Here is a 14,745-nt window from a genome sequence, read left to right as displayed (position 1 = left end):
TCAAACACAGATTAACAGAGAGTCATGAAGCGGCAGGACAACCTTCTTCAACCTCGGCATTTGGGAATAAATCTTGAAGCTTACTAAAGTTATTTTTAGGGTAGTATCGTACCTTACCCATTTTCATCCAATTGCGTTTGTATTAGATTGTGACAAATCCTTGCAACCAATTTACGATTATCATAAGCCCCAACCTTGAGATGGAAATGCATCACACAGAAGTGGTAGAGCCTCCTATGCCCTGTGAATGCTGTCTGGATGGTGCCTGTTCTACAACTGTACCCCAGCCTGTATCTGTGTGGGCTCTCTAGTGTACATCGTATATGATTTGTCGTTGTCCAAGACAAAGGGACAATAAAGTTTGTGTTTCTACTCTGGGGGCTATGTCCCTCTCACCAGAGTAACTCCTTCTGAGTCGTGGTGGTTGATGTCCTCTCCCTCCCGGTGTCCGTCTCCCTATAAATTGGTTGTATAGACTCAATAATCTATAATTTGTAGGTATATTATAAATGATAAACTATGTGGTTCGAGCCCTGAATGCTGATTGGTTGACAGCCGTGGTATATCAAACCGCATACTACGTCTGGCCACTCTACATACTCCGTCTGGCCACTCTACATACTCCGTCTGGCCACTCTACCATAAAGGCCGATTGGTGGAGTGCTGCAGAGATGGTTGTCCTTCTGGAAGGTTCTCCCATCTCCACAGAGGAACTCTAGAGCTCTGTCAGAGTGACCATCGGGTTCTTGGTCACCTCCCTGACCAAGGCCCTTCTCCCCCGATTGCTCAGTTTGGCTGGGCAGCCAGCTCTAGGAAGAGTCTTGGTGATTTCAAACTTCTTCCATTTAAGAATGATGGAGGCCACTGTGTTCTTGGGGACCTTGAATGATGCAGACATGTTTTGGCACCCTTCCCCAGATCTGTGGCTCGAGACAATCCTGTCTCAGAGCTCTACGGACAATTCCTTCGACCTCAGGGCTTGGTTTTTGCTCTGACATGCACTGTCAACTGTGGGACCTTATATAGACAGGTGTGTGCCTTTCCAAATCATGTTCAATCAATTGAATTTACCACAGGTGGACTCCAATCAAGTTGGAGAAACATCTCAAGGATGATCAATGGAAACAGGATGCGCCTGAGACTCAATTTTGAGTCTCATAGCAAAGGGTCTGAATACTTATGTAAAGAAGGTATTTCTGTTTTTTTAATCTTTAATACATTTGCAAACATTTCTAAAAACCTATGTCGTTATGGGGGATTGTGTGTAGATTGATGAGGGAAAACATGTATTTAATACATTTTAGAATAAGGCTATAACGTAACAAAATGTGGAAAAAGTGAAGGGGTCTGAATACTTTCTGAATGCCCTGTATTGGCCATATACCACATCCCCTCTGGTCTTATTACTTAATTATATTATAAACTCACCAGAGTAGCTCCCTGTGAATCATGGTGGTTGACGTCCTCTCCCTCCGTCAGCAGCTCCTGGATATCTCCCATCATCCTTCTCTCTACAGACGCCCGGGTCTCATTGATCATCTCCTGGGTGATGCCTGTCAATCAAACATACAGGAAGTGATTTTGGTCAGTTAGGCAGGCAAACAGAGACAGACGCTCAGTCAGTCAGCCAGCCACACTGAGACAGACCGATACCCTGTTCACACTACCTTGTCAACATAAACCGCAAGGTCAGAGACAGACACTCAGTCAGCCAGCCACACTGAGACAGACAGATACCCTATTCACACTACCTTGTCAACATAAACCGCACTGTCAGAGACAGACACTCAGTCAGCCAGCCAGCCACACTGAGACAGACCGATACCCTGTTCACACTACCTTGTCAACATAAACCGCACTGTCAGAGACATACACTCAGTCAGCCAGCCACACTGAGACAGACAGATACCCTGTTCACACTACCTTGTCAACATAAACCGCACTGTCAGAGACAGACACTCAGTCAGTCAGCCACACTGAGACAGACCGATACCCTGTTCACACTACCTTGTCAACATAAACCGCACTGTCAGAGACAGACACTCAGTCTGTCTAACTTCCGCGACGCATATAAGGCCCTGCCCCGCCCCCCTTTCGGAAAAGCTGACCACGACTCCATTTTGCTGATCCCTGCCTACAGGCAGAAACTAAAACAAGAGGCTCCCACGCTGAGGTCTGTCCAACGCTGGTCAGACCAAGCTGACTCCACACTCCAAGACTGCTTCCATCACGTGGACTGGGACATGTTTCGTATTGCGTCAGATGGAAATATTGACGAATACGCTGATTCGGTGTGCGAGTTCATTAGAACGTGCGTCGAAGATGTCGTTCCCATAGCAACGATAAAAACATTCCCAAACCAGAAACCGTGGATTGATGGCAGCATTCGCGTGAAACTGAAAGCGCGAACCACTGCTTTTAATCAGGGCAAGGTGTCTGGTAATATGTCCGAATATAAACAATGCAGCTATTCCCTCCGCAAGGCTATTAAACAAGCTAAGCGTCAGTACAGAAATCAAACATACAGTATCCCCTTACACTGTGTATAAGACAGTAGTTTTGGAATTGTTAGTTAGATTACTTGTTGGTTATCACTGCATTGTCGGAACTAGAAGCACAAGCATTTCGCTACACTCGCATTAACATCTGCTAACCATGTGTATGTGACAAATAAAATTTGATTTGATTTGATTTGATTTACAGAGACAAAGTGGAATCTCAATTCAATGGCTCAGACACAAGAGGCATGTGGCAGGGTCTACAGTCAATCACGGACTACAAGAAGAAACCCAGCCCAGTCACGGACCAGGATGTCTTGCTCCCAGGCAGACTAAATAACTTTTTTGCCCGCTTTGAGGACAATACAGTGCCACTGACACGGCCTGCAACGAAAACATGCGGTCTCTCCTTCACTGCAGCCGAGGTGAGTAAGACATTTAAACGTGTTAACCCTCGCAAGGCTGCAGGCCCAGACGGCATCCCCAGCCGCGCCCTCAGAGCATGCGCAGACCAGCTGGCCGGTGTGTTTACGGACATATTCAATCAATCCCTATACCAGTCTGCTGTTCCCACATGCTTCAAGAGGGCCACCATTGTTCCTGTTCCCAAGAAAGCTAAGGTAACTGAGCTAAACGACTACCGCCCCGTAGCACTCACTTCCGTCATCATGAAGTGCTTTGAGAGACTAGTCAAGGACCATATCACCTCCACCCTACCTGACACCCTAGACCCACTCCAATTTGCTTACCGCCCAAATAGGTCCACAGACGATGCAATCTCAACCACACTGCACACTGCCCTAACCCACCTGGACAAGAGGAATACCTATGTGAGAATGCTGTTCATCGACTACAGCTCGGCATTCAATACCATAGTACCCTCCAAGCTCGTCATCAAGCTCGAGACCCTGGGTCTCGACCCCGCCCTGTGCAACTGGGTACTGGACTTCCTGACGGGCCGCCCACAGGTGGTGAGGGTAGGCAACAACATCTCCTCCCCGCTGATCCTCAACACGGGGGCCCCACAAGGGTGCGTTCTGAGCCCTCTCCTGTACTCCCTGTTCACCCACGACTGCGTGGCCATGCACGCCTCCAACTCAATCATCAAGTTTGCGGACGACACAACAGTGGTAGGCTTGATTACCAACAACGACGAGACGGCCTACAGGGAGGAGGTGAGGGCCCTCGGAGTGTGGTGTCAGGAAAATAACCTCACACTCAACGTCAACAAAACTAAGGAGATGATTGTGGACTTCAGGAAACAGCAGAGGGAACACCCCCCTATCCACATCGATGGATCAGTAGTGGAGAGGGTAGCAAGTTTTAAGTTCCTCTGCATACACATCACAGACAAACTGAATTGGTCCACTCACACTGACAGCGTCGTGAAGAAGGCGCAGCAGCGCCTCTTCAACCTCAGGAGGCTGAAGAAATTCGGCTTGTCACCAAAAGCACTCACAAACTTCTACAGATGCACAATCGAGAGCATCCTGGCGGGCTGTATCACCGCCTGGTACGGCAACTGCTCCGCCCTCAACCGTAAGGCTCTCCAGAGGGTAGTGAGGTCTGCACAACGCATCACCGGGGGCAAACTACCTGCCCTCCAGGACACCTACACCACCCGATGTTACAGGAAGGCCATAAAGATCATCAAGGACATCAACCACCCGAACCACTGCCTGTTCACCCCGCTATCATCCAGAAGGCGAGGTCAGTACAGGTGCATCAAAGCTGGGACCGAGAGACTGAAAAACAGCTTCTATCTCAAGGCCATCAGACTGTTAAACAGCCACCACTAACATTGAGTGGCTGCTGCCAACACACTGTCATTGACACTGACCCAACTCCAGCCACTTTAATAATGGGAATTGATGGGAAATGATGTAAATATATCACTAGCCACTTTAAACAATGCTACCTTATATAATGTTACTTACCCTACATTATTCATCTCATATGCATATGTATATACTGTACTCTAGATCATCGACTGCATTCTTATGTCACTAGCCACTTTAACTATGCCACTTTGTTTACTTTGTCTACATACTCATCTCATATGTATATACTGTACTCGATACCATCTACTGTATGCTGCTCTGTACCATCACTCATTCATATTTACATTTACATTTAAGTCATTTAGCAGACATGCATATATCCTTATGTACATATTCCTTATCCCCTTACACTGTGTATAAGACAGTAGTTTTGGAATTGTTAGTTAGATTACTTGTTGGTTATCACTGCATTGTCGGAACTAGAAGCACAAGCATTTCGCTACACTCGCATTAACATCTGCTAACCATGTGTATGTGACAAATAAAATTTGATTTGATTTGATTTGAGTCAGCCAGCCAGCCACACTGAGACAGACCGATACCCTGTTCACACTACCTTGTCAACATAAACCGCACTGTCAGAGACAGACACTCAGTCAGCCAGCCACACTGAGACAGACCGATACCCTGTTCACACTACCTTGTCAACATAAACCGCACTGTCAGAGACAGACACTCAGTCAGCCAGCCAGCCACACTGAGACAGACCGATACCCTGTTCACACTACCTTGTCAACATAAACCGCACTGTCAGAGACAGACACTCAGTCAGTCAGCCACACTGAGACAGACCGATACCCTGTTCACACTACCTTGTCAACATAAACCGCAAGGTCAGAGACAGACACTCAGTCAGCCAGCCACACTGAGACAGACCGATACCCTGTTCACACTACCTTGTCAACATAAACCGCACTGTCAGAGACAGACACTCAGTCAGTCAGCCACACTGAGACAGACCGATACCCTGTTCACACTACCTTGTCAACCTTCAGTCAACATAAACACTGAGACAGACAAGGTCATAAACCGAGAGAGACAGACACTCAGTCAGTCAGCCACACTGAGACAGACAGATACCCTGTTCACACTACCTTGTCAACATAAACCGCAAGGTCAGAGACAGACACTCAGTCAGTCAGCCACACTGAGACAGACAGATAGCCTGTTCACACTACCTTGTCAACATAAACCGCACTGTCAGAGACAGACACTCAGTCAGTCAGCCACACTGAGACAGACCGATAGCCTGTTCACACTACCTTGTCAACATAAACCGCACAATCCTCGCTCTTTGTCCGTTGTTCTTTCATTTCACCCTTTCCGGCATGGTTCCAGCTTGGTTCCAGCATGGTTCCGGCATGGTTCCAGCATGGTTCCAGCTTGGTTCCAGCATGGTTCCAGCTTGGTTCCAGCATGGTTCCAGCATGGTTCCAGCTTGGTTCCAGCATGGTTGGTTCCAGCAGGTTCCAGCATGGTTCCAGCTTGGTTCCAGCATGGTTCCAGCTTGGTTCCAGCATGGTTCCAGCTTGGTTCCAGGGACTATGGTGGCTGTGTAACCAGGACAGTATATAAATATGAATATTGTGTTTCTTTATCTCCTCTGGCGTACAGAAAAGTCAAGGCAATTAAAGGATGAGTAAGTTATTTCAAAAGCTATCCGATTCATCACTTAGAAACAGCTGCAAATTCCAATAAAACGACATCACGTTTATAAGTTCACTTTACTCGCTTTGTCTCACAGCACTGTCATGACGCTAGAAAATACGTTTTGTGGTTCAGAGTGAAGTATTTATTTAGTTTCATAGCACAAACGTTTGCGAGCAAGTTTCTCACACTGGCTTTAGACGGGGCCTACCAGGGCAAGTCCAGGGGGGTTGCCTAGCAACATGTGCCTCTGAGGGAGGTGTTGGATTCTGGGTAAACTTTGAACATTGAGATATTAAAGACATGATAGATCAGACACAGAGTATATAAAAGAGTGAAATCTGTAGAAAGACAGGGTGGCTGTGGAATGTGCTGGGTGGACGGGAGAGAGTCACGGGAATGCGATAGGTGATACGAGAGGACATCTGTGGATTAGGTGAAGGATGGGTGGAGGTCAGGAGATCAGATCCGCTGAAGAGAGAAATAATGGTTATATTACCCTCTTCCTGTGGAACCAGAAGACGTAAGGACTGGAGAGAAGGATGAGTATCTAAAGTGGAGTATTTATACTTGTGATGATGGGAACATGTCTTTGTCTGAGTGCAGCTGTAACGACCCTTTGGGAAGATTGGTTAAGCTTCTCTAGTGTCCGTGAGTTATTTACTCTGAACAATGAGAACCTAACAGATGGCGAGCTAGCCAGGAGTTCACCACGATATGTAGTCAAACCCAAAGAGTCCAGATCAGTGGAGCAACGCTGGCAACAAACAGGGTAGAAAGTTCCTATACCCGTTCCACCCATGTTGACATCTTGGGGAGACGAGAATCGTAGGCTGAACTAATTATGGGATACGGACCTGGAGGTTGGTTCCTGCTAGTACTATAAAGTAACTGGTAAATCCCTAGTAGGTTGGTTCCTGCTAGTACTATAAAGTAAATAGTAAATCCCTAGTAGGTTGGTTCCTGCTAGTACTATAAAGTAACTGGTAAATCCCTAGTAGGTTGGTTCCTGCTAGTACTATAAAGTAACTGGTAAATCCCTAGTAGGTTGGTTCCTGCTAGTACTATAAAGTAACTGGTAAATCCCTAGTAGGTTGGTTCCTGCTAGTACTATAAAGTAAATAGTAAATCCCTAGTAGGTTGGTTCCTGCTAGTACTATAAAGTAACTGGTAAATCCCTAGTAGGTTGGTTCCTGCTAGTACTATAAAGTAACTGGTAAATCCCTAGTAGGTTGGTTCCTGCTAGTACTATAAAGTAACTGGTAAATCCCTAGTAGGTTGGTTCCTGCTAGTACTATAAAGTAAATAGTAAATCCCTAGTAGGTTGGTTCCTGCTAGTACTATAAAGTAACTGGTAAATCCCTAGTAGGTTGGTTCCTGCTAGTACTATAAAGTAAATAGTAAATCCCTAGTAGGTTGGTTCCTGCTAGTACTATAAAGTATAGGGTGAGTCTCTAGTAGGTTGGTTCCTGCTACTACTATAAAGTATTGGGTGAGTCTCTAAATGTTGGTTCCTGCTAGTACTATAAAGTATAGGGTGAGTCCCGGAAGGTAAACTCGAGCAGGCTAGTACCTGTAGGGTAAGTCCTAGGTGGGTGGGGTTGGATCCCTGCTAAACCTGTAACGAGAGGGTAGAAGCCCAGTCGCAGTGGCCGTGAGAGCGCAGGGTGTGAGTGTGTGTGTGAAAGAAGGAGGTTAGTTTTGTGCCCTGTTGGGGTGGGGAACCATGACAGATGATGTGGAAATAGGAAGACAAGTGTGAATCATTTTGGTGATGTGTGTTATCAATAATTGGGAGATTGGAGGCAATATGGGAAAAAGACATTAAGTCATCCGTGTTCTCCAGTAATACAATTGCAGACGCTATGGTATCGGCTCAAATACAAAATATTATGTGCCGTGGCCAATGAATTATTATCCGGGGAAGTAGGTAGCGCCATTTTAGGAAACAGCTAATAGAAGGTGTGTATTACAGACGAGAGTGAAGAAATCCAAAACACATTGAATACCGTCGGGAGAGATGAAGGAATAGTAACTATTGATATGGCGACAAACGGATCCGATTCTCCCTGCAGAACGGAGCGGATTTGAATGAAGGTTTGATGGCAGGTTTGAACCCTGTGATTAAAACGGTAATTGCGGGGGTCATGGATTTAATTCAAGGCCATGTTTTGAGAGTGGAATGTAACTCCGTTCACTTCGCAGACGTGCGTGGCGTTAATGGGGCCATAGAGGAAATCACTAACTATAGTTTCAATGGCCAAGATAAGACAAAGAAACGTAGTGGAAAAACATCAACGTGTATGGAGATGGCTCCCTGTTTTAGATGTGGGACTATCGGACACTGGAAGAATGAGTGTAAGGTGATACTGGAACCTTCTGCATTAGCAGGAAATGACGCTATACTAGCGTTTGCATCTTTTTCAAAAAAGCAACAACAAAACGTCTTGAGATTAGCAGAAGAGGAAATGTCCCATAGAGGCGTATAGCCTCTGTTTGATCGATTAGTGGTTCATAGAGATTACAGTTTCTAGGTGAAGGAAAACTTACGAGATCACGTTTTACCTAACCTTTTAGTAGAAGCCAGGGATTAAATATTGCGGATTCCTTACGATGAGAAATTGGCTAAATTTGCCACAGGAAAACACATTTTGGGTTGAAGAATCAATGTGAAATGCCAGGGGAATGGATTCTAAAAGGTGACACATTTAAATTATATGGCCAAACACTCATTGCAAACTTAGAAAGCGTTCGATTAAAAAAAAAAAAAATTCTCATGAGACATTTTATGTGGTTTAAATAGATTTATGTTTTATGTCGTCTTATTCAGGAATTGAATTCTGGAATGGACGAAAAGGTGGAGAGGTCACAAGGAATTAGTATAGGGGTTACCTAACCTAAAATGAACTATACATTTTTTATGTGGTGCGGTGGTCATGGAGAATCATGGGGGAAAGAGACCAGTGAATTGTAGACTCGGTGACGAGATAATGTTGTTGTGTCTAAGGTTAGTACACGCCAATTAAAGGACTGTGGATTTACAATGAACAGGTTTGGTTTAAAATTAATACCGTTGGTTTGCTGATTAAAATGTAGCATAGTGAATGCTAACGAAATGTACACTCGTTGTTTTTCGTTGGAAGGTCCCCGGAGACTGTGAGGGGACAGCAGTTGGTGATATTCGGCGGTTTTAGGTATTAAAGGATCTGGATTAGGCCATAAACCAGTTCCAGATTGTAATATTTGTGTTGTGGAGAAATGACCAGGCAGGAGACGGGAGTACAGTTAGTTTTCCTTTAGTCAAAACCCCTCGTGCTCTACAGTTCCCGGCACCCCAGTGCGCATGTGCATTTCCTATTAGGTGTAGTAACGTAACACTGCCGTAATGCATTACTGCTTAGTAACAGCACAGTAACTAATATAAACAGATGTAGATCCCAGACACTACACAGATAATAAGTGAGACCTGTTCATGTGTGTTCTGGACCTACGGGTCACCAGCACCATTTACTGGTTACGAACGTGTGTCAGTGGTGTGTTGATACCGTGGGATTTATTGGATGGGGTCTTTTCAATTCACTTAAATTGGCTGAAGAAGGATGGAAAGGTTTTGAAAAAAGGTCATTAAATGGTTTCTGAAGGACAGGGAAAGAAAAGGGACAATAAATAATTGAATGGTGTCAAATGCACTGTATCCGAGGACTGATCAATCTCACTAGAAATGATCGGAACAGGGGGATTTAATTGTAAAATGAATGTGAAACACCCGTCTCTATTAAAAGTGTACCATTACTTTATGATATGATTATTATTATCCTAAGTTGATTAGTTATTCAAATTAGTTTAGTTATGATTTAACATGTTGATGTTTAACATTTAGTTATAATTTAACATGTTGATGTTTAACATTTAGTTATAATTTAACATGTTGATGTTTAACATTTAGTTATAATTTAACATGTTGATGTTTAACATTTAGTTATAATTTAACATGTTGATGTTTAACATTTAGTTATAATTTAACATGTTGATGTTTAACATTTAGTTATGATTTAACATGTTGATGTTTAACATTTAGTTATAATTTAACATGTTGATGTTTAACATTTAGTTATGATTTAACATGTTGATGTTTAACATTTAGTTATAATTTAACATGTTGATGTTTAACATTTTAACATGTTATGTTTAACATTTAGTTATTTTAACATGTTGATGTTTAACATTTAGTTATAATTTAACATGTTGATGTTTAACATTTAATAATTTAACATGTTGATGTTTAACATTTAGTTATAATTTAACATGTTGATGTTTAACATTTAGTTATATTTAACATGTTGATGTTTAACATTTAGTTATGATTTAACATGTTGATTTTGAATCACGTGTTCCACAGGGTAAATGACCAGTTTCCCAGGGTCCTTTGGGTAAATATACAGAGGTACAGTCCTTCAGTTACTGTCCCTACAGCTCCATCAGTTACTGTCCCTACAGCTCCTTCAGTTACTGTCCCTACAGCTCCTTCAGTTACTGTCCCTACAGCTCCATCAGTTACTGTCCCTACAGCTCCTTCAGTTACTGCCCCTACAGCTCCTTCAGTTACTGTCCCAACAGCTCCTTCAGTTACTGGCCCTACAGCTCCATCAGTTACTGTCCCTACAGCTTCTTCAGTTACGCTCCCCACAGCTCCTTCAGTTACTGTCCCTACAGCTCCTTCAGTTACTGTCCCTACAGCTCATTCAGTTACTGTCCCTACAGCTCCTTCAGTTACTGTCCCTACAGCTCCTTCAGTTACTGTCCCTACAGCTCCTTCAGTTACTGTCCCTATAGCTCCTTCAGTTACTGTCCCTATAGCTCCATCAGTTACTGTCCCTACAGCTCCATCAGTGACTGTCCCTACAGCTCCTTCAGTTACTGTCCCTACAGCTCATTCACTTACTGTTCCTTCAGCTCCTTCAGTTACTGTCCCTACAGCTCCTTCAGTTACTGTCCCTACAGCTCCTTCAGTTACTGTCCCTACAGCTCCTTCAGTTACTGTCCCTACAGCTCCTTCAGTTACTGTCCCTACAGCTCCTTCAGTTACTGTCCCTACAGCTCCTTCAGTTAGTGTCCCTACTACTCCTTCAGTTACTGTCCCTACAGCTCCTTCAGTTACTGTCCCTACTACTCCTTCAGTTACTGTCCCTACAGCTCCTTCAGTTACTGTCCCTACAGCTCCTTCAGTTACTGTCCCAACAGCTCCTTCAGTTACTGTCCCAACAGCTCCTTCAGTTACTGTCCCTACAGCTCATTCAGTTACTGTCCCTACAGCTCCTTCAGTTACTGTCCCTACAGCTCCTTCAGTTACTGTCCCAACAGCTCCTTCAGTTACTGTCCCTACAGCTCCTTCAGTTACTGTCCCTATAGCTCCTTCAGTTACTGTCCGTATAGCTCCATCAGTTACTGTCCCTACAGCTCCATCAGTTACTGTCCCTACAGCTCCTTCAGTTACTGTCCCGAAAGCTCCTTCAGTTACTGTCCCTACAGCTCCTTCAGTTACTGTCCCTACTACTCCTTCAGTTACTGTCCCTACAGCTCCTTCAGTTACTGTCCCCACAGCTCATTCAGTTATTGTCTCAACAGCTCCTTCAGTTACTGTCCCTACAGCTCCATCAGTTACTGTCCCTACAGCTCCTTCAGTTACTGTCCCTACAGCTCCATCAGTTACTGTCCCTACAGCTCCTTCAGTTACTGTCCCTACAGCTCATTCAGTTACTGTCCCTACAGCTCATTCAGTTACTGTCCCTACAGCTCCTTCAGTTACTGTCCCTACAGCTCCATCAGTTACTGTCCCTACAGCTCCTTCAGTTACTGTCCTTACAGCTCCTTCAGTTACTGTCCCTACAGCTCATTCAGTTACTGTCCCTACAGCTCCTTCAGTTACTGTCCCTACATCTCCTTCAGTTACTGTCCCTATAGCTCCTTCAGTTACTGTCCCTACAGCTCCTTCAGTTACTGTCCCTACAGCTCATTCAGTTACTGTCCCTACAGCTCCTTCAGTTACTGTCCCTACAGCTCCTTCAGTTACTGTCCCTACAGCTCATTCACTTACTGTTCCTTCAGCTCCTTCAGTTACTGTCCCTACAGCTCCTTCAGTTACTGTCCCTACAGCTCATTCACTTACTGTTCCTTCAGCTCCTTCAGTTACTGTCCCTACAGCTCCTTCAGTTACTGTCCCTACAGCTCCTTCAGTTACTGTCCCTACAGCTCCTTCAGTTACTGTCCCTACAGCTCCTTCAGTTACTGTCCCAACAGCTCCTTCAGTTACTGTCCCAACAGCTCCTTCAGTTACTGTCCCTACAGCTCCTTCAGTTACTGTCCCTACTACTCCTTCAGTTACTGTCCCTACAGCTCCTTCAGTTACTGTCCCTATAGCTCCTTCAGTTACTGTCCCTATAGCTCCTTCAGTTAGTGTCCCTACAGCTCCATCAGTTACTGTCCCTACAGCTCCTTCAGTTACTGTCCCTACAGCTCCTTCAGTTACTGTCCTTACAGCTCCTTCAGTTACTGTCCCTACAGCTCCTTCAGTTACTGTCCCCACAGCTAATTCAGTTATTGTCTCAACAGCTCCTTCAGTTACTGTCCCTACAGCTCCTTCAGGTACTGTCCCTACAGCTCCTTCAGTTAGCTGTCTTCCCTCTCCTATGCCACTACTATCCCTTACATTTACATTTACATTTAAGTCATTTAGCAGACGCTCTTATCCAGAGCGACTTACAAATTGTCTCACCATGATCTAGGTATGTATAATGTTCAACTCAATCCCCATATTGTGTACAGTTAGCTGTGTACAGTTAGCTGCCCTCCCTCTCCTATGAGGTATCTCCTGTAACAATATACAGTCTCTGGGAATGATACTCCTCTATCATTACATCTGACCCATAACACACTAGTCACTACTCCTAATGCATTCCTACAGTTATAAACATTCTCAAATCAATTAGTCAATATATCAGTCCCTCCTCTGGAACAATGGTCACTCTTGTTGTTCCACGAAACCTAAAAACATATTGACATGTTTAATAACTTCACGCCACCCATTGATGCGATTTAACATGAACATACTGAGTACATGGTCAAATAAAAGACAACAAAAAACGTTCATGGTCGTCCCAAGCTGTCATCCAGTGATTCCCTAACAAACCACCTCCCCTCAGGATGACACTTAGATAGATAAGGTTTCTGGAGACTCTCTTGGCCAAATACATTTTAACAGCGCCCCTTTACCCCTCACCGTTCTGTAGCAACTCTCTCTCGCTGCATCCAAATCAGAACTAAAACATTTTATAACTGATCCAACCCAAATTTAGAATGACAGTCCTTAGTGCTTAATTTCAGTCGAGGACTTTAATTCCAGCTTCTCAATACATCATCCCTGTCAGAACATACATTTATAAACAACCGTTTATGGCCGGTAATAACTCTACTCATTACAGCCCCTCTTTGTCACTGTTGTCCTGGTAATGAAAGATCAGTATCTCAATGCATCCTTAGTCTAAATAGTTCGCAGTGTGTAGACCCCCCCCCCCAGCCCCCAGTCCTTCACCTGGCTCTTATCATTCTAGCGTGTGGTCTTCAGATATCGTTTACAGTTCATTTTCCCAACGGCACATGTCACTTTTACCTGTCACATGTCATGGCCCTTGATAATGTCCCGATTTTAATATCCAAGTAGATGCCTCTGTTTCTCCCACGTACACGAGTCTCTCACCTGAGCTTGTTCTCTCACTCCACGCTCACTCCACGCTCACTCCACGCACTCCACGCACTCTAAGCACTACCGCCTCGGTTTATGGCTCAGACTCAGACAGAAGTGTTAGAAATCACTGTGAGACTCGTATTGTCTCACAAAAATTTACTCTAGAATCGGCTTCCTATTTCGCAACAAAGCCTCCTTCACTCATGCTGCCAAACATACCCTCGTAAAACTGACCATCCTACCGATCCTCGACTTCGGTGATGTCATCTCTACTCAACAAACTGGAAGCAGTCTATCACAGTGCCAACCGTTTTGTCACAAAAGCCCCATATACTACCCACCATTGCGACCTGTACGCTCTCGTTTGTTGGCCCTCGCTTCATACTCGTCGCCAAACCCACTGGCTACAGGTTATCTACAAGTCTCTGCTAGGTAAAGCCCCGCCTTATCTCAGCTCACTGGTCACCATAGCAGCACCCACTCGTAGCAGCACCCACTCGTAGCACGCGCTCCAGCAGGTATATCTCACTGGTCACCCCCAAAGCCAATTCCTCCTTTGGTCGTCTTTCCTTCCAGTTCTCTGCTGCCCATGACTGGAACGAATTGCAAAAATCTCTGAAGCTGGAGACTCACATCTCCCTCACTAGCTTTAAGCACCAGCTGTCATAGCAGTTTACAGATCACAGCCCATCTGTAAACAGCCCATCTATCTACCTACCTCATCCCCATACTGGTATTTATTTATTTATTTTGCTCCTTTGCACCCCAGTATCTCTACCTGCACATTCATCTTCTGCCGATCTACCATTCCAGTGTTTAATTGCTATATTGTAATTACTTCGCCACCATGGCCTATTTATTTCCTTAACTTACCTCATTTGCACTCACTGTATATATACTTTTTGTTTTCTTTTGTTCTACTGTATTATTGACTGTATGTTTTGTTTATTCCATGTGTACCTCTGTGCTGTTGTATGTGTCGAATTGCTACGCTTTATCTTGGCCAGGTCGCAGTTGC

The 14,745-nt window shown here is 44.5% G+C and overlaps 1 protein-coding gene across 2 annotated transcripts in view; it reads right to left on the bottom strand.

Moving 5' to 3' along the window:
• The window catches only part of ppp1r16b (protein phosphatase 1, regulatory subunit 16B), a 170,155-nt gene that overhangs the window by 17,798 nt on the left and 137,612 nt on the right, over window positions 1–14,745 (bottom strand). For both annotated transcript variants that reach the window (XM_065002044.1, XM_065002043.1), the window contains exon 6: window positions 1,429–1,553. In XM_065002044.1, coding sequence (XP_064858116.1) covers window positions 1,429–1,553 — 125 coding nt within the window. The remainder of the gene's footprint in view (window positions 1–1,428; window positions 1,554–14,745) is intronic.

Source organism: Oncorhynchus nerka, linkage group LG15 (assembly GCF_034236695.1).
Source record: "Oncorhynchus nerka isolate Pitt River linkage group LG15, Oner_Uvic_2.0, whole genome shotgun sequence".
Lineage (NCBI taxonomy): Eukaryota > Metazoa > Chordata > Actinopteri > Salmoniformes > Salmonidae > Oncorhynchus > Oncorhynchus nerka.
Note: the sequence above shows the minus strand (reverse complement) of the source record. Positions and strands in the feature narration are given on the sequence as shown.